The sequence below is a fragment of the Monodelphis domestica genome, chromosome 5 (genome assembly GCF_027887165.1).
Source record: "Monodelphis domestica isolate mMonDom1 chromosome 5, mMonDom1.pri, whole genome shotgun sequence".
NCBI classification, from domain to species: Eukaryota; Metazoa; Chordata; class Mammalia; order Didelphimorphia; family Didelphidae; genus Monodelphis; species Monodelphis domestica.
The window spans coordinates 262907799-262932086 of NC_077231.1; the positions used below are offsets into that span (position 1 = coordinate 262907799).

The 24288-nt window shown below is 37.2% G+C and overlaps 1 protein-coding gene and 1 long non-coding RNA gene across 4 annotated transcripts in view; both read left to right on the plus strand.

Annotated features, from left to right (window-relative positions):
* Nucleotides 1–5267: 5267 nt before the first annotated feature.
* PIP4K2A (phosphatidylinositol-5-phosphate 4-kinase type 2 alpha) overlaps nucleotides 5268–24288 on the plus strand; it is a 199083-nt gene continuing 180062 nt past the window's right edge. For 2 of the 3 annotated variants that reach the window (XM_056800125.1, XM_007504877.3), the window contains exon 1: nucleotides 5268–5547. In XM_056800125.1, coding sequence (XP_056656103.1) covers nucleotides 5404–5547 — 144 coding nt within the window. In that variant the 5' untranslated portion in view covers nucleotides 5268–5403. The remainder of the gene's footprint in view (nucleotides 5548–24288) is intronic. The other variant, XM_001367711.4, reaches the window with a different exon arrangement.
* On the plus strand, nucleotides 5554–11849 carry LOC130454641 (uncharacterized). Its single transcript, XR_008912427.1, has 2 exons — nucleotides 5554–6529; nucleotides 6572–11849. It is a non-coding gene; the product is annotated as an uncharacterized LOC130454641 (long non-coding RNA).

Below are 24288 nucleotides of genomic sequence, written 5' to 3' on the forward strand. Positions count from 1 at the left end.
AAAGGTCAAGTTTTGGTCTTGTATCAGGGTGTTCAGGGAGGACTAGCACTTTTGGTGTGGGATTTGCCAAGCTATACATTTTCCCCCCAGCCTTTTGTTTCCCATCTAATCTTGACTACATTCATTTTGTTTGTACAAAAGCCTTTATTTAATGCAGCAAAAGTTAGCTATTTTACTTCTCATAATGTTCTCTGTATCTAGTTTGGTTATAATTTTTTCCTTATCCATAGGCCTCATGGGTAAACCATTTTGTGCTTCCCTAATTTGTTTATGATGACTCTATTTCTTAATCATGTATCCATTTTGACTTTATCTTGATACATGGTGTGAGATGTAGTCTGTGCTTAGTTTCTGCCATATTGTTTTCCAATGTTTGTCAAGTTGTGAGTTCCTTCTTCCAAAAGCTTGGATCTTTGGATTTATCAAACACTAAGTTACTGTTTCATTTACTACTGCATGTTGTGTACCTAATCTATTTCATTGATCCATTATTCTCTTTCTTAGCCAGTACCAGATTGTTTTGATGGTTGCTGTTTTATAATATAGTTTGAGATCTGGTACAATTAGGCCACCTTCATTCATAATTTTTTTTTATGAATTCCCTTGATATTCTTGGCCTTTTGTTCTTTCATATGAATTTCATTTTTTTTCTATCTATCTAAATAATTTTTGGTTAGTTGGATTGGTATGGCACTAATAAGTAAATTAATTTATCTAGAATTATAATTTTCATTATATTGGTTTAGCCTACTCATCAGCAATTAATGTTTTTTCTAGGTGTTTAGAACTGACTTTATTTGTGTGAAAAGTGTTTTGTACTCAACCACCCACTTAACTCAAATTCAAGTTGATTCATGACCATTGCAGACTACATTCATTTGTAGTTCAGTGTGTTGACTTCATTACCTCTTTTGGGGGGGGGCATTTTCTTGGCAAAGATACTGGAGGGGTTTGTCCCTTTCTTTTCCACCTCATTTTACAGATGAAGCAATTGAGGTGAACAGGGTTAAGTGACTTGTCTGGAGTCAAACATCTAGTAAGTGTCTGAGGCTGAATTTGAACTTTCTGACTCTGGGCCATATAAGGATTTATTTTTCATATTCTGTATTAATTCCTATATATCAGGGAGAATTTCTGTGTATTTCTGATTCTGGGAATTGTGTCAGTGATATTCCTAGTCTACAGCTTTTTTCATTTTCTTTGTCCCTGGGAATCCTAAAGAAAGTTTTCCTTTTTAATGGAATTTGGTTAATAAATGAAGACAAGTGTTCTTTTCCTCTGGATGTGACCTGTCCACCAATGGGGATGGGGAGGGATGGATAGATTGATGGACCATCTCTTAATTAGCTATCACCAGTTAAAGATGTCTTGGGATGGTCAAGGGAGGGCCTGAAAAATGAGGTCCTAGAAATCTATTTATTAGATTGCCTGACATAGCTTAACTGCTCCCTGAGATTACCAAGATCTATATCACTTTATCAGTTATAATGCTGGTCTAACCAATAAATCTGCTATAATCAATAAACATTTATTCTTACTCAAAAATCAGTCTTTCGAGATCATTTTAATTGTAACAGCCAGGTGCTTTATCCACTGTTACTGCACTCATGTCTGAAGACTAATCCTGTCACCTGAGGATCATTCCAATAAAAGAAGTGATAGGGAGAAGTTGAGGTGACTCTTAACCTACCTCCTCATTACAATGTCTACCAAATCAGGGCTGTTTTACCTTTGCCCGGAGAGGACCAGATGATGGTACTGTCAGATTAAATAAAAGGAAGACACAACTAGCTTTAAAAGAATCTGTCAACCTCCCTTCAGGGTCTTTGGTCACTGAGAGAGGCCATTGACCCAATTTATTGGTTACTGCTAGCCTAACCAATAAATTGATCATTTTTGGAACTTTGTCTCTCAGTTTACTTTAATTTTACAATGTAACACCTGGGAGGAGGTGAGGCAAACAGGAGACAGGAAGATAAAAGGTAAGAAGAATAATCAAGGATATTGTCGTGATGTCTTTGGAGTAGATGATAAGGTTCAAATCCTGGCCCTCTTTGCCTAATCTTAGAATCCCTCACAGAATCTGGAATACTTGCTCATTGGGAGTGAGGACCCCAACAATTTTCAATCAATCAAAAAGCATTTATTGAACACCTTCTTTGTGGCAGGGAAAGGCACTGCTAAACATGGGGAATACAAAGACCAAAATGAAACTCTTGCCCTTGAGGATCTTACCTTTTAAGTATATACAAAATATTTGTAAAAGAAATGGGATGCAGTTTTGTGAAGGAAGGCACTAGCAGTAGGGGAAAGGAGTCTGAAAAGCCTTCTTGGAGAAGGTGATACTTGAGCTTAGACCTGAAGGAAAGTAAGGCATTCTAAGAGGCAGAGATAAGGAGAGATTGATAACACAAAGGCCGAGAGACAGCAGGTGGAGTATCATATTTAGGCAAAAGTAAGGGAAGTAAGAATGTATTATGAGCCTGGAAAGATAGATTAAGGCTAAATTCTAAAGGGGTGGGACTAAATTATTTCAGAGAAGCTTATATTTGCTTCCAGAGACAACAGAAAACCATTGGAGTGTAATGAATGAAGTTGTGGCTTGCTCATAACTGCACTTAAGGAAAATCAGTTTGATAGCTTTTGGGAAGAAGGACTAGAGTGAGAAGATACATGAGGTAAGGAGGATACATGAGGTAAGTAAGGATGAGTGAGAGGATACATGAGGTAAGTAAGGATACATTAGGAAGGGATTATAATAATTGAAGTAGGAGGAGATGAGGGCTTGAACTAAGGTGGTAACTACATGAGTAGTAAAAGGGATCTGATGTGAGATATGTTGTAGGGGAGGTAGAAACACAAGATTTAGCATCTGATTAGATATATGGAGAGAGTGAAGCAATGTGGGAAATGCTTAGGGTTTAAATCTAGGAAACTAAAGAATGATTTCCACTGAAGAAACAGAAATTTGGAAGAACAGTCCATTTTTAAAGAAAAGATAAGTTGTTTTAATATGTTGGATTTGAAATATCTCTAACATCCAGTTTGAAATACCCCATAAGTAGTTGTTGATGTGGGAATCAAACTCAGGAGAAAGACTGGGATTGGCTAAATAAGAGGCAGTTGGAGTCAGTCAACTTGAATTTATTAAATGCTTTGTATGTGCCAGCTATTGGGTAAGTGCTTGTGATACAAAGAAAAGTAAAATAATTAAATAAATAAATAAAAGGTTATCAGCATTGGGACTGATAAACCCAGTGTAGCTCTAAATGAGAGTGCAGAGAAGAAATAGGGTCCAGGACAGAGAGTTGGGATACAGTCTTGGTTAGGGAGTATGATATAAATTACAGGCTAACAAAGAAGTCTGGTGACTGGTAATAAAGATAAAGAATCGATAAATAAGTGATACCAAAGCCCAGAGGAAAAAAGGCAACCTGCAGGTCAGGACAGTCCACAGTGTCAAATGCTACAGAGAGGTCAAGAATGACACCTGAGATACAATTTGTCAACTAAAGAGATCATTGGTAATATCATAGTCTAGTCTAGAGAAGATGAGTTTGGAAGCAAAGGGTTGCAGAGTAAGTGAGAGTGGAGGAAGTGCAGACCTAGAGTGTATCAGTTTTTTCTAGTAAACTGGGAAAAGGAAAAGCTAGGAGACATTTCTGGAGATGGTAAAGTCTGTGAAAGTTTTTAAAGGACTAACCTAGAAGTCTCTCTTCTGCATAGTGGAAGGCGATAAGAGTCCTGGTGGTGGTCAGAAGGGGCTGCCCAGTTGGTAAGAAGTTGTGAGTTTTGGGGAGATTTAAGAGAATTCAATAAATATATGAAATATCAACTCCTTGAAAAGCACAATGCTAGGAAACCGGCATAACAAAGGCAAAAAAACTGCCTAAGGAGCGTATTATATTCCAGTAAGTGGATATAATGACCATCCACAAATATAATAACCAAGTTAAGAAAGGTAGTATGGCCTAGTGGACCTACAGCTCTTTGGAGAATCAGGGAGACAGGGGTTAAAGTCCCATTTCTGAAACAAAGTGGTTGTATGACGTTTAACTCACAGTCTCTCAGTGCTCCTAATCTCGAAGACTTAGCTGAAAAACAGTTTTATTAATAGATGGGTTCTCCTCACCAGAGAAATCACAGTTGTGAGAAGCAGCTTTGAAGTAGAAAATGCCGAATTATACAGTCATTTAGAGACAGCACGCTGACACCCCGAGAGATGAAGGCTGTCTGAGGAGAAGATTGTGTCTGAAGCTGTGCTCTGAAGGAAGTTAGGAATTCTACTAGGCAGGAGGGAGGAAGGAGCATCACCTAGACATGAGGCATCCTTTATGCAAAGGCAATAAGAGATGAGAGATGAGATACTGTATGTGGCGTAGGGGAATATGGAGAGGTCCAGATTGACTGGAATGTGAGAGTAGGTAAAAGGAGAGGAATTAAAATAAACTGGCAAGGTCAGTGGGAACCGGCCGGTTCTTGGTCTAGCCAGATGTCTGTCTGTACTTGGAATGACCCTGGTCTTGTCCACTCTGACAACTCGAATTGCTTCTTGTGAAGGAGGCAGCGAAGCTTATCTAGAAGGGCAGTGAACTTGGGGTCAGGAAAGGCTGGGCCCGACTCCTGCCTTGGAGTTTTCTTCGCGTAAAACGGGATGTTAGTTCCTGTGCCCTGGACCTCCAGAAGATGCTGAGAGATCGTTATGTAAAGTCCTATAATAAAAGTGCGGGCCGTGAGGATTTCCCCTTGTTTCTTCTCCCCTCTGCGGCAGGCAGACCTCTAGGGTGGCTTTTCTTCCCCGGACTTAGCCTAGGGGGGTATGGTGGTGGTGGGTTTCCGCATCGCTCACATCCCTCCCTCCTCCCCCACTTCACACCCCCGCTCGGGGCCGCACTCCCTCTCCCCGCCCCGCCCCGAGGGCGCGCCCCCAGCGAAGCGATTCCGATGACTGCCCCCCTTTCCTCGTCACCCCCGCTTCTTCCCCCCCACCGTGGCGGCCCCGCTTCCCGCCCGCCTCGTGCGTCATGACGCCAGCGCCCAACGCGGAAGCCGCTCGGCGCGCCTGGTCCAGCCGCGGGCTGAGTGTGGAGCGAGCGAGTGAGCGAGCGGGCGGGCAAGCGGACGAGCGAGCGAGCGAGCGGGCGGCAGACGCGGCGGCGGCGGCGGCGGCGGCGGCGGCGGCGGGGGCGAGTCCTACTCGGCGGCAGCTGCAGAGCCCCGTCCGCGCGGGCGGCTGGAGCGGGAGCGGGCGGAGGCGGGGGCCGTGGCGGCAGGGCGCGGGGCCGGCATGCGGCCGCGGCTCCCGGCCGGCAGCGTGTGAGCGAGGGCGGCTCCCCGGCCTCGGCAGCGGCGGTAGCAGCGGCGGCACTGGCACTGGAGGGGACCGAGGCGGCAGCGGCGGCCATGGCGACCCCCAGCAACCTGGTGTCCTCGGTCATGGCGAGCAAAACCAAGACGAAGAAGAAGCACTTCGTCGCGCAGAAAGTGAAGCTGTTCCGAGCCAGCGACCCGCTGCTCAGCGTCCTCATGTGGGGGGTGAACCACTCGGTAAGGGCTCCAGCCGCGGGGGCGGCGGCCGTCTCCCCCTCCCCCTCCTGCCTCCTCAGTGCCCCCCCCTTCCGAAACTGCGGGGGGACACTCCCCCCTTCCCTCCCTTCCCCCAGCCTGGCCCGCGCATCCCAGCCCCTGACGCGGCTGCAGATAACGGGGCCGGGAGGGCTGCTCCCGCCGCGCTGGACGCACCCGGAGCCGCAACCCCCTTGGAAAGGGACGCGCTGGGCTCTGGGGAAATGCTGCTGCTGGTGGTGTTGGGGGGTTCCTTGACTGGGGGAAGTTAGCGTGCGGTACTTAACCGCCACCCCCTTCTCAGGCTGCATAGGTGCCCCCCCAACCCCCGCTGAGCCTGAGCTCCGGGGGTGGGAGCTTGCGCCCACCCTGCAGGCACAGGTCCCCAAAGCGAATGGCTAGCCAAACAGCCTGGGTGCAGTGTAAGCTGTTCCGAGGAAAGACAGGAATGGGAAACCTGTCATTGCGCTGGGTGCACTCTTTGGCTTCCTTACCAGAGGCAAATACTGAAGTCTAGAGGACAGGGCAGCCACTTAAAAGATGGACCCATTTTTTTTTTCACTTTAAAGGCTGTATTATTTAACATAATGCGTCTTTGGGGGGAGGTGCTGGAGAGACAAATAAAAAGTGTAGTTGTGGAAATTGTTTTGAGACCCTTCCGCATCCTCCACCCCCTCCTAAATTATTTTATTCCTCTGTTGACCCAAGGCATGCATAGCAAAGCATTCTTTTTCCCTAAACCCTTCCCCCCTTCTCTCCCTCTCTCCTCTTCCTTTTCTCGTTTCCTTCTGTCTTTGACCCCTCTTTCCCCCTCCTCCCTCACCTCTTCTCACTTGTCTATCTTTCCTCAAACAACTGGACCTAAGTGGCACGAGTTCCAGAAGGCCAGCATTGAGGGGTAAGGGTCTTGGAAGTAATGGCACCAGGCATAGAAGCATCCTGCTTGTTAAATATTTGTTAAATTGTTATCCCTTTAGCCAAATGTTTTAATGTCTCACTTTAAAAGGTAGCCAGGAGAGTTGGCGATGCACTGCTGTGGGCTATGCGGACTGCGGTTTGAGGGTCTGAAATAAGCCTCATTCTGATCTTAGAGTGTGAAACTCTTGCAGTTTTAATCCACTTAGAGTGGATGAGGAAACATGATAGCAGCTGTTAAAAGAGCCAGGCAAGTTTAAATGTCTGAATTTTGTTCCTGATCTAACTGCAGTTAGATAATCATCTAAGGGGGAAAATGAAAGCTCTTCAGAGTTTGAATTTTGGTTGATTTTGTGTGCATTCCGTTGAATCTAATTGCAGGAAGAGATGATCTTGTTACTGGATTGTTTTAAGTAAACAGTTCATTAGATTGAAAGTTTTTAAAGGACCCCAAACTACCAAGTTGACAAAGGTGATTTTATGGTTATAGGTATAGGTCCTGAGGCATATATGAATTGATTTCATGGAATTTAGTGTTAAAGAGGTCAAGTTAGAATGGTGACTTCCTTTTATAAGCTGAGGGTTTGAGATAGAACTTAATCCATTTTAGCCTGACAACTCCTTTTCTGTTATAGGTGCAAGATGTCACAGCCTAGAACAGAAAATAGATCATTACTTTCCGGTTTCTTCATGAAAAAATTTCTTCAGTAATGAATATCATTTCCAGACTCTGTAAATATAGCATTTTTGGTGACTGATGCCAGAGTAGTATTTTGGTGGATGTGTTGGATTGAAGTTTCTATTCATGAGTTTCTAGAATTTACGCAGACTATATTGTGGTTTTGATTGTTGATAGAACTCTCTTTCGTAGAGATTCTTTTTTATGGTTGAGGCTGACAGTGAGTTGACTTGGTAAACTTGGTAAAATAGTAGTTTTACTTTGTACTTTGAAGCACTGTTGTTTCATCTCTTGAGATGCCTTCAATTGAAACTCTAGTGTTCTAGAGAAACATTGTAACAATATTTATAGCAACTGTGTCTCAATGCCTTATATTGTTACTTTATATTCATGTGACTGATACATTTATCTTGTAGTTGTAAGAAAAATCAACTTGAAAAAGTTGGACAGATTTTGGGGTTTCTAGCAAGACAGCCTAAGAGATTTGCTTTTGAGGATCCAATATTGCATGATGTAATTGAAAAAAATAATTTTAGTTATACTTATGCATTAAGGACAATCAGATTTTAAAAGATGTTCAGTGTATCTACTATGCAAGATAAAAAAGTTGTGATGAAAACTAACATTTCTTTATGTGGAACATCTATTTTGAAAATTTGGCATTGACATAGGAAGAGTTTTTGTGGCATAAAAAAATGAAAATAGAGTGACGTACATTTGAAATAGAAAAATTTATGTGAGTGGACAAAGACCTGTAGGATATTTTATATTAAGAGTAGCTAGTTTTTGTGAGCTAGTATGTTTTAAATTGCATTAAGATGAGAAATGTTAACAGAATGAATAATAGAATCAGAATAAAGTTGTCAGTTTATAGGAACAATAACTGAAAAAACAATAGGGAGAAAAAGATTCAATAAGTAGTTATTACATAATTGATAGTGATAGAAAATATGTTTAGATGAATAGTGTTTTTTTTTTTTAAGTTAATCTAGCTTGATATTTTAGCTTTACTGATCATGTCCATTTGGACTGCTAAAGCAAATTGCATGTTTGTTTTTCTGCTATCTAGAGGCATCCTGGTAAAAAGTTTTTTATACCTGAACCCTTGTGACATCTTTGCCAATTAGTTTTAAAGTCATTATGAAGGGTTTTCTAGCCCTAAAATTCTTTGTATAACTTGATAGCTGTAGGCATTGTAGTATACTAGATTCCTTAGAATACAGATCCCTATCTGTCTTGCTATTTTGAAAAGTTGCATGGTTACTTGATGTAATCCTACAACTTCATTATCTTTAGGAAAATTTGTAAGTCATTAAAGGTAGGGTAAGGAATACTTGGGAAATTGAGGTAGATGCATATGAGAACAGAACAGTGATAGTTTATTAAATCAGAAACAGTTTGAAATGTAAAAGTTGGAATAAAAATGTATTTAAACTTCATTTTATAGCAAGAATAAATACAGCATCAAGTTTTCTTTGTATGTAATTGCTTTCTGTTTTAAAGTATCCATCAAAGAAAAGATCCATGCTAATGTTCAAGTAGTTTAAGTAGAGAATATATGATTAAAAACCCAAAGCTAAAGACAATTTGTGATTTGAATGTATAGTAAATGATCTGGGAATTGAAAATGTGTTTTAATAGCATGTGAAACATGAATGCAGCAATAAGAATGAAATCTGAGAGCTGTCTTAAAGACAGGTTTAAAATATATTTGTATTCAAGGTAATCTGAGGTACTTAGTAATTGGAATTTTAATGAGGGTGATTAAACAAAGGGAAGAAATCCATTGGTGGTAGATATTTTGAAATTTTGACATACAACTTAGAACAATAAAAACAAGGCAATATTTAGAAATAGTTAAAAATATAGGGAATTTTTGTTTACTAATATTTGCTTCATTTTTATTGAATATCTTTTCATTTCCATTACTTTGTGTTGGGCATTATAAAAATGTGAGCAGAATGTGAAGATTTTAGAGAACTATAATAACCATTACTGCTGTCTATGGGGGAAAAAAAAACTAGTCTTATGTAAAAGATGGGAGGAAACAGAGTGAAAAATGGTTATAATAAAACATTTGGACTAACTGGTTTCTGAGGCTGAATTTGAACTCATCCTTCTCTCTCCAGGTAGTCTAGCGCTATATTCACTATGCCATCTAGCTACTTCATCAAAAGATTTCATGCAGTATACCTACTTGTTTAGATCAAGAAAAGCCTACTTAATACTTCATTGAGTGCCAGGACTTGAGTTATACCAGAAAATTCAACGAATAAGGATATCGTAACCCAAACTTTTCATTTGATTGAAGCTTCATTGAGCATGTTGCTACTTTCCTAGCCATTCAGAATTTAAAGATAAAAGGACAAATACTCATTGGCAAGACTTTCCTTAGTCGCTTCTCAAGGCAGTATGGTTGGCACAGTGGAAAGAATGCAGGATTTGACATCAGAAAACCTGGCTTTAACATGTTGATTCTACTTCTTGACTACCTCCGAGTGTCAGTCTCTCATCTTTAAAAGAAGGGGGCTAGATTACAAGATCTACAAAGTCTCTTTCAGTTCATGATATTATGACGTAATCATTATTAAAAATCCTCAGATCTCATGTAGATTCGAGAATCTTAAGTGAATTTGGAAAACTATTGCCATATAATTCCAAACTCTGATGTAGCAAATATGAGAGAACATTAGTAATAATTTCTCACGATGCTTATTTATGTAGTTTGGAATAATTTGACCCTAGAATATTTAGTAGCCTTATAGAAATGGATTTTCAAACTTGAAAGAAGATAACAGTTTAACCTGATGTAATGGAAAAACCAGTGGACTTAGAGTAAGTTTACTTGAGATGAGTTATTTTTCTGCCAATTTTCAACCTCTCTGAGTTGCCTGCTCCCCACTCGCCATCCCCATCTCTTTTCTTGTGACCACGAATCTAAAAACATTAAGGAACCTTAGAGACATTTGGTCTAATCATCTCATTCCACAATTGAAGAAATTGAATCTTAGAAATTAAGACCACTTCCCAGCTGTGTGACCCTGGGCAAGTCACTTGACCCTCATTGCCTAGCCCTTACCACTCTTCTGCCTTGGAGCCAATACACAGTATTGACTCCAAGACGGAAGGTAAGGGTTTTAAAAAAAAGAAAGAAAGAAAGAAATTAAGAGATTTATCCAAGGTTATGTAGATACTAAGTATCAAGAGTCTGGTTTTGAATCCAGATCCTCTCAATCAACTGAGCACTGTTATTCCTCTGAGGGAAACACTTTGTTAAAGTTGTAGTGCTATATAAGTGCTCATTACTTTTATTTGATATAATTTAAATTAATGATATTGGAAAATAAAAGCACTTACTCAAATTAGATTATAGTAAGGTGAAAAGTGGAAGTTGCCCTGAGAGGTAGTGTGATATAGTAGAAAGAACACTCACACTCTGGAATTAAAAGACCTGGGTTCAGATCCCTCCTATGATACTTTCTAGTGGGTAAGCCCCCAAACCTCTCTGGGTTTTAGCTTCATCATCCATAAATGAGATTATATTAGATGTTTTTAGGGGTCCCTTCTTGTTCGTCATCTATGATTTGCATTCATTCAGTGAATATTTATTTGTTGAGGTGTTCTTATGTATAAGGTTCTTTAACTAGTTGCACTACGAGATTCAAAATTATACAAGATTTGATCCTGGAGAGAATAATAGTCTGGAAGCAGGGAGACTAGCATACTAATAATAATTTAGAGATAAAGGACAGGGACCCTGAAATATTGTGGTTGTAGGAATGGGACAGAAGCAAAATAAATTCATAAGAAATAGTGGACAGATCTTCGTGATTGGAGAAGGAAAAATTATTCTTAAATTGAACATCAGTGACTAGGAAATGATAGTGCCATTAACAGAAACAGGAAAGTCAGAAGGAAAAGCTGACTTTAAGAGGAATGGGGTACTATTTAGGGGCAACTTATTGAATTCAGGGTTTTGGTGCATTTGGTTGGAAATGATTATTAAAGACCTAGAATTGAGAAAATTGAAGTACTGGAGAGCAGAGTTGGAGACAAAGATTTAGAAATTTTCTACCTTAGTCATAATAGTTGACACTGTGGGAGAGAGAAGGATAGAGAGGTTCGGAACACTACCCTAATTTTCTGCCATTGTTTATAAATATTTCTATACTTCAATATTTGGAATTATAAGACCTGAGTTTGAATCTAGCTCTGTCACTATTATCTATGTGAATATAGGAAAATCACTTCACCTCTCTGGCCTCTTGTTTTCTTATCTACAAAATTAGTTTAATTCTGAGGTCCCCTCCAGCCCTAAAATCCTTTCATTAATTAATTTGACAATTATTTATTAAGCTTCCATTTTTTACCAGGAAATAAAATGGGTACTGTGAATAGAAAGACAAGAAATGAAGCAGAAGTGCCCTCAAAGGAACTTTGGATAGGGATTTGGAGTCTCAATTGATGCCCCTTACCAACCAGGAAGTATTAGTCCTTTTAGAAAAAGACCCATAGATTTCTGGTCTAGCTTAATTTCAGTTAAAAAATGACAGTTTCTGTTTTGAACCATTTTGAAGAGATGTAGGGGGTGGGAGGAGACTAATAAGAATTTACAAAGTATCTGGACTTTTTCAGGGCAATCTTTTCAGCATAAACATGTAGAGCTGTCAGAATGACTTCTAGACATTGCCTGATTAAAAAAAAAACTTAAAAACAAAGAGACAAACATTCATGTACATTAAATAGTATTAGGTTGCAAATCAGGACCCCATTGGACTGATTTATTTGACGGGAGGTCACATAATTCACTAGCTCCAAATCATACAGAAAGAAAAAGAGCTACAGCTGACAGAGAAAAGGTAGGATGCTATGTTGCTTGCTAGAAAGAGAACCAGAGTGGATTAGGCAAAGGAAGAGTAGCAATTGAGTTGCTGCTTTATCCACCAGAAAAAAAAAATCAATAGAGATTGAGTTACCACTAGGAGAGGAAGACAGAAAGGAAGGTGGGATGGAACATCTTTGCTGTGACCTTCCAGGACTTCCCATATAGAACTGAAAACCTATGATCCACTTTCCTATTTTCCCCCACTGGGCTAGTCAAATCAACTGTAATTACGTTTATTTTTACTAATTGTTGTAGTTTGGTCATTCTACTGTGAGTCTGAGTTGAACTTTCAGCATTTCAAGCTAAATGTTAGATTTGAGGGTCATTGGTGGATGCTTCATCCCAACCTCTTTAAAGGGAAAGGTCAGCTTTTGAAACAGGAAAGTCCTGCTGTTTTAACAGCTTGCTGAGTATAGTTACACAGCTTATAACTTCCTGTCTTCTTAACTATAGTAAGCACTTAAATAGTTCATTTTTACTAAGATCTACTATCCTTCTAGAGGTATTTGGAATGTATGTGTGTGTGTGTGTATTCTTACCCACCTCTCTTTCCCCATTTCAGAAATTCAGAATATTACAGACCTCTTTAAGAGAGTTCAAAGAGTGAGCTTTAAGAAAACTAGTGTTTAGAGGGGAGGGATGAGGAAGAGGGTCCAAGTAAGAACATAAAGGAGGAAATTGTCATAAGTATTGTAGAAGAATTAGGGTAGGTGTAGCACCTTGGACATAATGGAGGTTTTTGTTTTGTTTTGTTATTTTTTTAAAATACAATTTTATTAAACATTTTTTTCATGATTCATGTTCTCTCCCTCTCCTCTTCCCTCCCCCCCTCCTGGACCCAACATTATTCAAAATCTATTTCCGTATTATTCATTTTTATGATAGAGTAATCTTTTAAAACCAAAATTCTAAATCATATATCCACATAAACAAGTGATAAATCACGTTTTTCTTCTGCATGTCCCTTCCCACCCTTCTTTCTCTAGCTGTGGATAGCATTCTTTCTCATAAGTCTCTTGGGATTGTTCTGGATCATTGCATTGCTATTAGTAGCAAAGTCGATTACATTTGATCACCCCACATTGTTTTAGTTATTGTGCATAATGTTCTCCTGGTTCTGCTCATTTCACTCTGCATCCCTTTGTGTAGGTCCTTCCAGTTCTTATAGAAGTCAAGCAATTCACCATTCCTTTTAGCATGATGTAATGGTGTTCTAAGAAAGAATGACATGGGTAACTGCTGCAGAGCTGGAGAAGGCTGAGAGCTCCTGATAAAAGGCCATTAATTTATTTTTTAAAACCCTTTCCTTCTTTCTTAGAATCAATGCTAAGTATTCATTCCCAGACAGAAGAATGGTAAGGGCTAGGCAATGGGAGTCGTGACTTGCCCAGGCTCACAAAGCCAGGTGGTATCTGAGGTCAAATTTGAACCCAGGACCTCCCATCTATAACCTTGGCTCTCTATCCACTGAGCCACCCAGCTATACCCATTAGATTTTGTTAAGAGGGCATTGGTGGCATCTAAGAACCATCTCTGGTGGTAGGAAAAAAATCAAGAATCCTTAAATGATGAGGAAGTGAGTATGTTTGACAAGTGGAAGAAATTATTATATACCTCTATTGAAAGAGTTTGATGGTAAAATCTAAAGATCATAGAATAGGAGAATTAAAGAGAAGTTTTTTGTTGTATTTAGGTTGGAGGCAATCTTATAAAGTTTCTACAATCAATCCTAATTCAGTTCACACCAGTATTAAAGCTCTGATCCTGGACCTAATGCAGTTTTCTTCCAAGTGATTCTTTGCTTCCATTCTCTTTCCCGGCACAAGTAACTCCACTACTTGTGGAGCAGAGTGACAATAGGTAGAAGTTATTTAAAAAAGGTTAAATGCTTTCAACCTGAATCAGGCTAACTTGGTGAATATGAACTATGCTGGTGAAACATTTTTTCTGTACCTCCGATTTCTCCTAAACTGTAATAAAATTCCATTGTGCATTTGACTATATAGATGTAGAGATGTGTCAGTCCTACAGTAGACAAACTGTCAGAAAAAGTAGGAAAGGCTGAGAATTCTGGAATAATCATTGCAAGAAATCTCTAATATCCCCAAATCCCCCTTTTAACCCTCAGATGATAGCAAAACAAGATTTGCCAGATTAAAGATGAAGAGTTTTGTGCCCAATATTGTTAGAATAACTAAACTAAAACTAAAGTCCCCTCCCCTTGAAATATAAATGGGAACAGCTATCTTTGTTGTACTATTTTCTTTCCCTATTGTTAAGAACTGTGTTTGAGCAGAGTATCTTTTTTTTTTTAAGTAAGTCCAAAATATATATTGAAAATAGAAGCAATGAAACGAAGGGACATTAGACATGTAATATAACCCTCTCATTTTTGCAGTTCAAGAAAGTGAAGGCCAGAGCAGTTATGCAGTTTGTTTAAAGTCACACAGGTTGTAAGTAACACGAACTTCATAGAAACTAGTCAAGCATCATTCCATTATACTACTCTGCTTCACAATGACCTTTTCTAGTTGTTGTCTAGTCATGATAACTCTTAAAAACAGGAGAAGCCAAGATTTCTATTTTTAATTTGATTTTTTTGAGCTTTTTGGCTACATTTTAATTTCCAAGTCATCTCTCCCTCTGTCCCACTCTGCACTGGGGAAGGCACCATTTGATTAATATATATAGACACAGAGACATACATAAACAGACACACACATGTGAAACCATATCATACATACTTATATTTAGTGGTTCTTTGGAGGTGGATATTTAGTTATTCTTCAAACAATATTGCTGATGCTGTACACAATATTCTCTTGGCTTTACTTTTTTCTCTTTATTATTTCAGATAATTCTTAACATAAATCAACCTGTTCATCATTTCTTGTAGCACAGTCATTTTCTATAACAATCATATGCCACAATTTGTTTAGTTTTTCCCCAGTTGATGGGCATCCCCTAATTTCTAGTTCTTTGCCACCACAAAGAGAGGTGCTATAAATATTTTAGAAAATACAGATTCTTTTTTTTATTCCCTGATCACTTTGAGAAACACACCCGATATTGATATTACAAAGTCAAAGGATATACATGGTTGTATAACTCTTTGGACATAGTTCAGGTTGTTCTCCAAAATGATTGGATCAGTTAAAAATGGAAAATGGTTCATAGTTGTATGTTGGTGGCCCCATTTTTCCATATCCCCTCCAACATTCGTCATTTCACCCTTGTATCATTATAGCCAATGATAAATATGAGATGATATTTTGGACCTATTTCTCTAAATCAATAAGGATTTAGAGCATTTTTTTCATATGACTATATATAACTTTGATTTCTTCACCCAAAACTTCCTGTTTAGTATCCTTTGACTACTTATCAATTGGGAAATGGATAATATTCTTATAAATCTGATAATACTTATGTGTTTCAGATATGACTTTTATCAAAGAAACTATAACCTCCCTCCCCATTTTTCTGCTTTCCATATCATCTTGGCTACATTGATTTTATTTGTATAAAAACTCTTTAATTTAACATATTCAAAATTATCCATTTTATGTCTCATGTTATTTCTTCTCATTTATTAATAAAGTCTTCTATCCATAAATCAAATAGATAATAAGGTCCGTGTTCTTCTAAATTTGCTTATATTTCCCTTTTATATATCCATTTTGACCTTCTTTTGGTAAGTGGTGTTAAGAGCAATATCTTGTCCATACCTAATTTCTGCCAGTCTGCTTTTTAATTTTCTAAACTGTGTATGTGTATATACATATATATATTATATATATATATATATAAAATTCCCCAAAGCTCTAATCTTTATTTTTGTCAAACACAGGGTTACTAAAATAATTTGCTACTGTGCGTTATATGTCTACTTTTTTCCACTGTTTTCTTAGCCAGTATCAGCTTTGATAATCACTGCCACCTTATAGAGTTTGAGCTGCAGTTCTGCTAGAATTCCTCCCGTTATATTTTTTCCCTAATTCCTTTGATATTTTTGATATTTTGTTCTTCGAAGTGAATTTTGTTATTTTTTCTAGCTTAATGATATAATTTTTTGAAATTTAATTGGGATGACCTTGAATAAATAAAATAAATTTTAGGTAGAATGATCATTTTCATTATATTGTCTCTGCCTATGAACAATTAATATCCAATTATTTAAACTTGAGTTTTTAATATAAAAAGTGTTTTATAATTATGTTCAGTAGTTCCTGGGTTTGTCTTGGGAGGTATACTCCCAGGAGCTGAGTATCTTTAATTAAAATAGTAGAAAAGTATTGTTTGGACCTACTCTTTTTGTCTTTAAACCTGGTGAAAAAACATATTCCCTATCTTTAATATGTGTAGGAAGGAATCAGAGTTATATGATTCATTAATGAGAACTGCTGTAGGGAATTTTAAAACAACATTTTATCATCCAGAAGTAGGTCTTTTGAACTCACACTAGCAAACATGTAATTCATTTTTGAGTTTACATGGTCCACTTAACATAACTATAAATTATGAAACCTGGGAAGCTAATTTGTATTAAGAATATTCAACATACCAAAAAATAAATCAACTAAATCACTAAGATGATTACTTTTTACAGTTTATATTGGTGAGGCCACTACTGCAGCTGGCATTTTAAAGTATTGATTTAAGATTGATTAATTATCCAGGATCCTTCTTGCTTTCTCCCTAGTTACATTCTTTTGTCTTTTTAACTAATCTTTAGCACATACACAAATGCAGTTAGGTTCCATCAACATGTTATTCACAATCCTCACTGAACTGCTTAATAAAATGACTCCATTATTGCTATCAGTTCAACTATAAAGCAATTATAGTTTTAAATTTAAAAAGCATTAATTTATATTTTCAAATATGTACAGCTTAACTGTCCATTTAAGTGACTATCTCAATAAATTTAAATAATGCTTGGTGCTCAGTTTGCAGCTATATATTTTAAAATAATTCATAAATTGATTTTGCTCCATTATAGATATATATAGGATCATCATGTGTGTGTGTGTGTGTGTGTGTGTATAAATATCCTAACATGTGTGTGTATAAAATGTATGTTGTTCCAATATGTAGGACAAAAAGAATTTTTTAAGTATAGCAAGTACATTTTCCCCTATAGATGTACACCCGTAACTATTTAAAACGCCTTAATTGTTATTTTCCCACACAACAGAAGATTGTTTCCATGATATCAGGAATGGATGGGCAGAACCTTATTCTAAATTTTGCCTCATCAAAACTTGACTGCAAACTGATTTCTTCTTGGGAACTTATGGGCCTTTTTAGATAGATCAATGAGTAAAAATGAAAGATGGATTGATTGAACATTTTAAATGTTCAAGGAAGCATCTTTAAAAGCTAAAGTCTGTGGTGTTATTTAAATAAATGTTAAGTAAAATAATGATAAATATATTATTATTTCCAGGCATAAATTGTTGAATTGATACTAAATTCAGTAAACATTTAAAGATAACCTACTCTATACCAGACACTGTGCTAGACACTGCAGATAAATGAATTCCAAAGTAGAATAGTCCCTGCCCTCAAGGTGCTTAAGATCTAGTGGGCATCAAGGATGTACATGAGCAAGTAAATTTAAAGACTATGGAAAATAAATGCAAAATAGCTTTTGGAGGGAGAAAACACTCATGGTACATTTAGGCATGACCTCCACAGGGGCTGCACCTGAACTGAATTTTGAAGAAAGGTAATGTTTGAAAGGAAATAATATGAACTAAGACTAGAAAGTGTGTGGGATTGAAATTGTGGTGTTTGTACATAGAGAACTATGTCTCTTGTAACATCACAACCGTATTGAATTGTCTTTTTGAGGCTGGATTACAGATATAATGTATGCAATTTCTGTGTGGTCTCTGTGGCAGCCTCTGGAGACTGAGGTTTCCTGTAGCTGCTATTCTAAGTAGAAGTAAAGATACATACAGTTTACCAAATTGCTCTTACAAATTTTCTCACTGGAATAGTAACACTGGATGCCTTAAGAAAAAGACTTCTGACTTCTGACTCCACGGATCCAGAGATCTTATTATTTATCTTAAAACCTTTGAGGACTTTTAGATAGTACTTTTGAAAACATATATTTAGCTTTTATATTTTTTATTTGTGAACTAAAAACAAGTATCTAAAGAAGTGAAGCATAAAAATTTAACTTCCAGATTACATTATACTGAATACAAATTGCTTTTCTGTGGTGGATGTTGTTGTTGAATCAGGGTTTTTTGCAGTATATTTTTAATTCTGAAAAACTTAAGTGCCAAAGTTGGCATCAGATGAAGGAAGAGATAGATATAAATGACGTGACTATACATTTCTATAGTATAATCCATAAAAAGGAGTTATTTAGCCTTTCTAGTCCATAAGTCATCTTTTAATTCATCTGCTGTGAAGTTTCATATACCATAAATATCTTAAAGTTTACATAGTCTTTTTCCAGTATGACAACATTGTTCAGAGTTTCAGAGAACCTGGGTTCAGATTCTGCTTCTCTGTTACTTAACTTGGGCCTTGGTTTTCTTTCTCTTGTAAAATTAGAGAGTTGGTCTAGATGTCTGAGTTCTCTCCAAAATATAGATCTGAGTTCCTAAAATAAGTCACTTTATAGTTATCAATTTTGTTATTGTTTTGTGCAATTAATTTCTGTACCCTAGAACTCTTTAATTCCCAACATCCCATGGTCTTTCTCATGTTTTGTGCTGATGTAGCAATTTGTATTCAGAATAATATAATCTGGAAGTTAAATTTTTATGCTTCACTTCTTTAGATACTTGTTTTTAGTTCACAAATAAAAAAATATAAAAGCTAAATACATGATTTCAAAAGTACTATCTAAAAGTCCTTAAAGGTTTTAAGATCTCTGGATCTGTGGATTTAGAAGCCATAAGGCTTTTTCTTATGGCACCCAGTCTTACTATTTTTGTTTTCCTTCTAGACCTGAATTTCATTCATGTAAGGAACTCCCATTTGAAAGTTTCCCTTTATTCATTTATAACCTCCTGTCTGAGAAGTGACTTACCTGTCGTCATACCACAGTGTAGATCAGAGGTGTTATTTGAAACTAGGTTTTCCTGACTCAACATAGATTCTCTGGCTTCTGTGCCCTGCTTGGTGAAAGACCATGTAACCTGTTTTCTGCTCTCTGTTTTGGGAATAAGCAGCAGAAATCTGTTTTTCACATAGCACATGGTATGTTCAGTGAACTGATAAGTAATACACAAAATAATATCCAAGAGGAAGGTTACTGACTTTTGACTTGGTGTGTTTTTTCTTTCACACTTAATTATTATAATTCCAAAGTTGGAATCTAGAAATGGAGTGTCATCTGCAGAGAACAGAAAGGAGAGTGGTGTCACTTCATTTCAGTGCATATTTCAGGACAGGAAGGTGAAGGAAGTCAGGTATAAGAAACCTAGAAAGGCAGGAAGGATCTAGGTTACAGAGGATTTTATATTTGATCCTAGAGGTAATAAGGCTACCAACTGAGGTGACTGTGAAAGTTTGAAGATAGTATGGTGAGATCAGTTTGACAGTTGAGTGGAGGATGGAGTAGCCTCAGAAGAGACTTGAGTCAACAGGAGAGAAGCTGGGATTGACTAAATAGATCTGAGGAATGTTTCCATAGAGATGATCATTGGAACCATGGGAGCACATGAGATCACCCAGGAAAATAATAGGCAGGGAAAAAAAAGAGGTCCCAGAACAGAGCTTTGGGGGATACCCCAGCTATCGGGTGTGAGCTGGATTAAGATCTAGTGACCAAGACCAAGAAGGAGCAGTCTGACACCCAAGAGGAGAACTAAGAGTAGTGTTACAATCTTTATAATCTAGAGAGGAGAATATTAAGAAGAAGAGGGGGATGGGAATTGTCAAAGGCTACAGAGAGGTCAAGGAGAATGAAGATTGAGAACCAGCCATTAAATTTGATAATTAAGAGATCTTTAGTATCTTTGGAGAGGGATATTTTGATTGAATCATAAAATCAGAAGTTAAACTATATAGAAAGTTAAGAGAATAAGAGAAAAGGAAGTTGAAGCATCAATTGTCTTCTTATAGAATTTAGCCACAAAAGGGAGGAGAGGTATGGACTGATGGCAGGAAGGGACAATAGCTAGCATGGATAGAAAGATCAAATATGTATTTTTTAGAATGGGGAGAATTGGGCATGTTTGCAGATAGTGGGGAAGAAGTCAATAGTCAAAGAGAAATGGGAAAAAAATAACAGTAGGAATGATGGAGGGGGGGCAATTTGCTGGAGAAGACTGGATATAATGGGTTTACTTGTGTAAGTAAAGGTGTCTGCCTTGTCAAGCAAAAGAGGCAGCCAAGGACAAGAGACAGAAGACTTCTGGAAGTTGTGAGTTAGGGAGGAAAGAAGAGGAAGTGCTCACTGAATAATTTCAATTTTTTTTTAGTGAAACGTGAGGCAGTGCTCTCAACTAAAAGAGAGGTTGCAAAACAGGAAGAAATGGCATGATAACAGATTGGAATATCTGAGAATAGAAAATTCTGATCATTAGGAATTTTTTCATTTACATCAAGTTTAAATCTTTCAGTTCTTATAGTTCTGCCCTTTGGGCCTATTCAGAACAATTTAAAAAACATAAAGAATGGAATTTGTAGGTCTGAGAGCACAGTCACAGTGGATTAAAAAAATTACATTTTTATTTTTCTGTTGCAACTTATTTGCTCTGTAGCAAAAGTATGTTTTCTAAAAGATGTCAAGTTCTATGCTTTTTAGAAAACATTAATATAATTAAATATTAAATAATAATGTATTGTCCTTTTTTTTCAGTAGTTAAGAATTTGTATTCTATCTATCCTCTCCTCTAAATCCCAATGATGTCATGCTATGACAAGGAGTACAAATATCTGTATAGTATGCCAGTGGAACAAGGTGAATTTAATTGACCGGTATGAGGTTCATTCAACCATTTTTAAAACTAGACCATAACCAATTGTAACATTTCTGTTCTAGCAAACTAATGATATCTATATATTTTCATAGGAGATGGCAGGGAGAGAGCAGTTTAGATAAATTAACAATTGTCTAGATATTAAGTGATAAAAGACTAGAAATGGAAAGGAATTGATGCAAAGACATTTAAGTGTGACTAATTGACAGGTTTTGGTGATTGGAGGAGGGAGGAAGAAGGTTGAGAGGAGTGAGAAATTGCTGAGCTTTCCTCCAGACTAGTACATTATTAGATCATTAATAGAATTAAGGAAGTCAGGAAGAGAAGCTGATTTTAATGAGATTATTTGATTTTGAGGTATTTGATTTTGAGGAGACTGTGGCTCATTCAACTAGAAATGATTATTGAGACCTAGAATTGAAGGACTAGAGTGTGGAGATCAAAGCTGGCAATAAAGATTTTGAACATTTGTTACATTGTGGAGATAGTGAAGGGTAGTGATATTATGAACATCACTCTCATTCTCTAGAAGGTTAGAAGTATTATAAATATCTCTAGATATTCTTTATTAGAATATTTGGAATTTAAGACCTGTTTTTGACATCTAGTTTTGCCAGTTTGAATCATGGGTAAGTAACCTCCCCAGACCTCTCATTTTCTCATCTGCATTATGAGAGAGTTAGATTAGATAAACTCAAAAGTCTCTTCCACATCTAAAACTCTTTGATCCCACTCCCCTAGTGAAAGCATTTTGGACAATGCATACCCTATTAAATGTCACAATTCATGTGGGTTTTCATTAAGTGCAGGACTACTTACGTTTTTGAAACATTTATTTTATCCAGGCTTTATGATTGCCCCAGTTGAATTCAGTGCACCTTTTAGCAGTAGCTTTGGTAACTTTTTATATCTCCTACTTTCCTATCCAACAGACAGAGTTGTATTGTAGCAAAACTTGCTTCAAATATGAATAACTCTGAAGGACTGGTCCTAGTATCAAGTCAGTATGGAAGATTTGAGGTAGATCTTTATTTTGGTGTGGTATTTGGTGCCACAGTATCAGGCATTTTACATATAAAAAGAATAACCTTTTAAAAAGTACCTCTTCTATTTTTTTTTCAGTTTTACTTTAAAACTTGGTAGAAATGGACATTTAATCCAGTTGTTCCTGCCATGCTTTTAATATTTTTTTTATTTAAGTAAAAATATTTGTATCTATTCTGTGTAAGGCACTGTGCTAAAAGCTGAAGGGTATATACAAAGATGAATAAAGCCCAGTCATTACATTCAAGTTTATAGCCAGGCAAGTTAGATAAGGTGAGTATACAGATAATTAATGGTGCAAAGCACAGTATAGATATCTAATATGTACATTGTTTTATGTGACTACAGAGAGGAAGATGCAGGAGTATGAATGGGTAATTTGGAGCATGGAAATATTAAAGTTAGGTTCTAGAGAAGGGCAAAGAAAGAAAAAAGGGAAGGAATGCAAACTATACCTGTTTAAAGTTTGGCCTAGGAGTGAACTATATTATGATATTGTGACATACATACAGACATACATATATTTAAACTGTTTCATTTGGAAAACACTCATGCAGCTCTTTTCTTCTGAAAGGTCAAACATTTGCTTGGTTGCTGTGTTTCATGAAAAAGCATTCTTTATTTAGAATATAGTTCTACCTTTCAGCAGGAATCTACAGTGCTTTTAAAGATATTCTTATATAATTAAAAGTCTTCATTTTTATAACTATTTTGAACTACTTATAAGCATAAAAATGTGTTAATTCTCATTCATCAAGCAATATAACAATTACATCTTAGCATTTTAGGAGAATTTGAAGAAACAAGAAAAAAGGGACCATAATCCTTTATGAAAATGGGAGAGTGCTTGTTGGTAAACCAAGACTATCTGGCTCAATTATCCTACCCTGCTTCCAATCCTTTTATATGGAAGTATTTTATTGTGATAGAAGCAATTACACTTGCCATTTTTTATAAGACCCAAATTAGTGGTTATTTAAAATGAAAATAGGTATAAAACTTAGTCACTTTTTCACAAGCTGAATAACTCATAATAGAAGTACAAGGGATGTAGTTCTTTCTCTTTGTGACCTTGGATCCAGGAAATTCAAACTGTTAAAAATTTCTCCCCCCCCCCCCCCATAGGAGGCAGGGTATAGTTATGTGATTCAAACTATCCCTTTGTTCCATATTTCTCTTGGATAGGGTTGACCTACTACTGCCCCAGAGCCAAATCCAATGGTTATGTCTATTTTTTTGTTTGTCGTTTACATTAAACCATTTTTATCTTGGGTTCTTGCCCCCCTGTTTAGGGAGGTTGGGACTAGAACACACTAGCCACTTCTACTGCTGTTCTCTAGCTATTGTCAGTACTTTGGTTGTAAAGCCATCTTTTCAAAGGTTATATAGTACCCCATTTCACAGTCAGACCTATCCAGCACCCAGAGATTTCTGCACTGATTCACCCCAAGCAGTTGCTGCTCTACCACTTCCTAGTTGCTGCCATCTCTATCAGAGAGACTCTGCCACTACCTTTTCCGCTGCTGCCCTCTCTGGGGACCCTGTGGGGGTGAATGGGAAGTGTTCCCTGGAGAACTATGCCAGTGTGCAGGCTTTATCCCTGGGGAGCAAAGACTTTGGTCTCTGTACTGTCTCAACTCTCCTTATTTCTGACTTATGTTTTTTTCTTTGAAAAAATGGTGATAGCTTTTTATTTTGCATAAAAATTGCAAGTCAGACTTCTTAAAAAATTTTTGCACATAGTTTTTTAATAAATATATGTTGGATTGAATTGCTTTGAGACATGCTGCTATTCTATATTCTCCCTTACTAGTGCTATTCTTGACTTAATTGAACAGGAAAGAGACCTTTCCTACGTCTTCTTTTAATGCAAATGGTACCCAGAATCTTAGAATCTAAGGTTGAAAAGATTTTCTAGCCTAGTTTTTTGTTTCTCAAAATGTGTTCTGGGGACCTCTGGTAGTCCCTTTTTAGGGGGTCCAAGTGTGAAAAGTATTTTCATCATAATATTAATAGAATCCATATAAACAAAATTCTTGAGGGTGGGAGTCCTCAGTAATTTATAGGGGTATAAAAAGTTTGACAACCACTGGTCTAGATAAGTCCAACCTCCAGTTAAACTTAAAACTAGACATTTTTATATTTTACCTTCCTAAAAGACATTTCCCTTTCTGAAATTCTTCACTACTGTTATTGGCATACTCATGCTTTTGCTGCCAGGAATGTCATCTTGAAGTCAGCTTTAATTT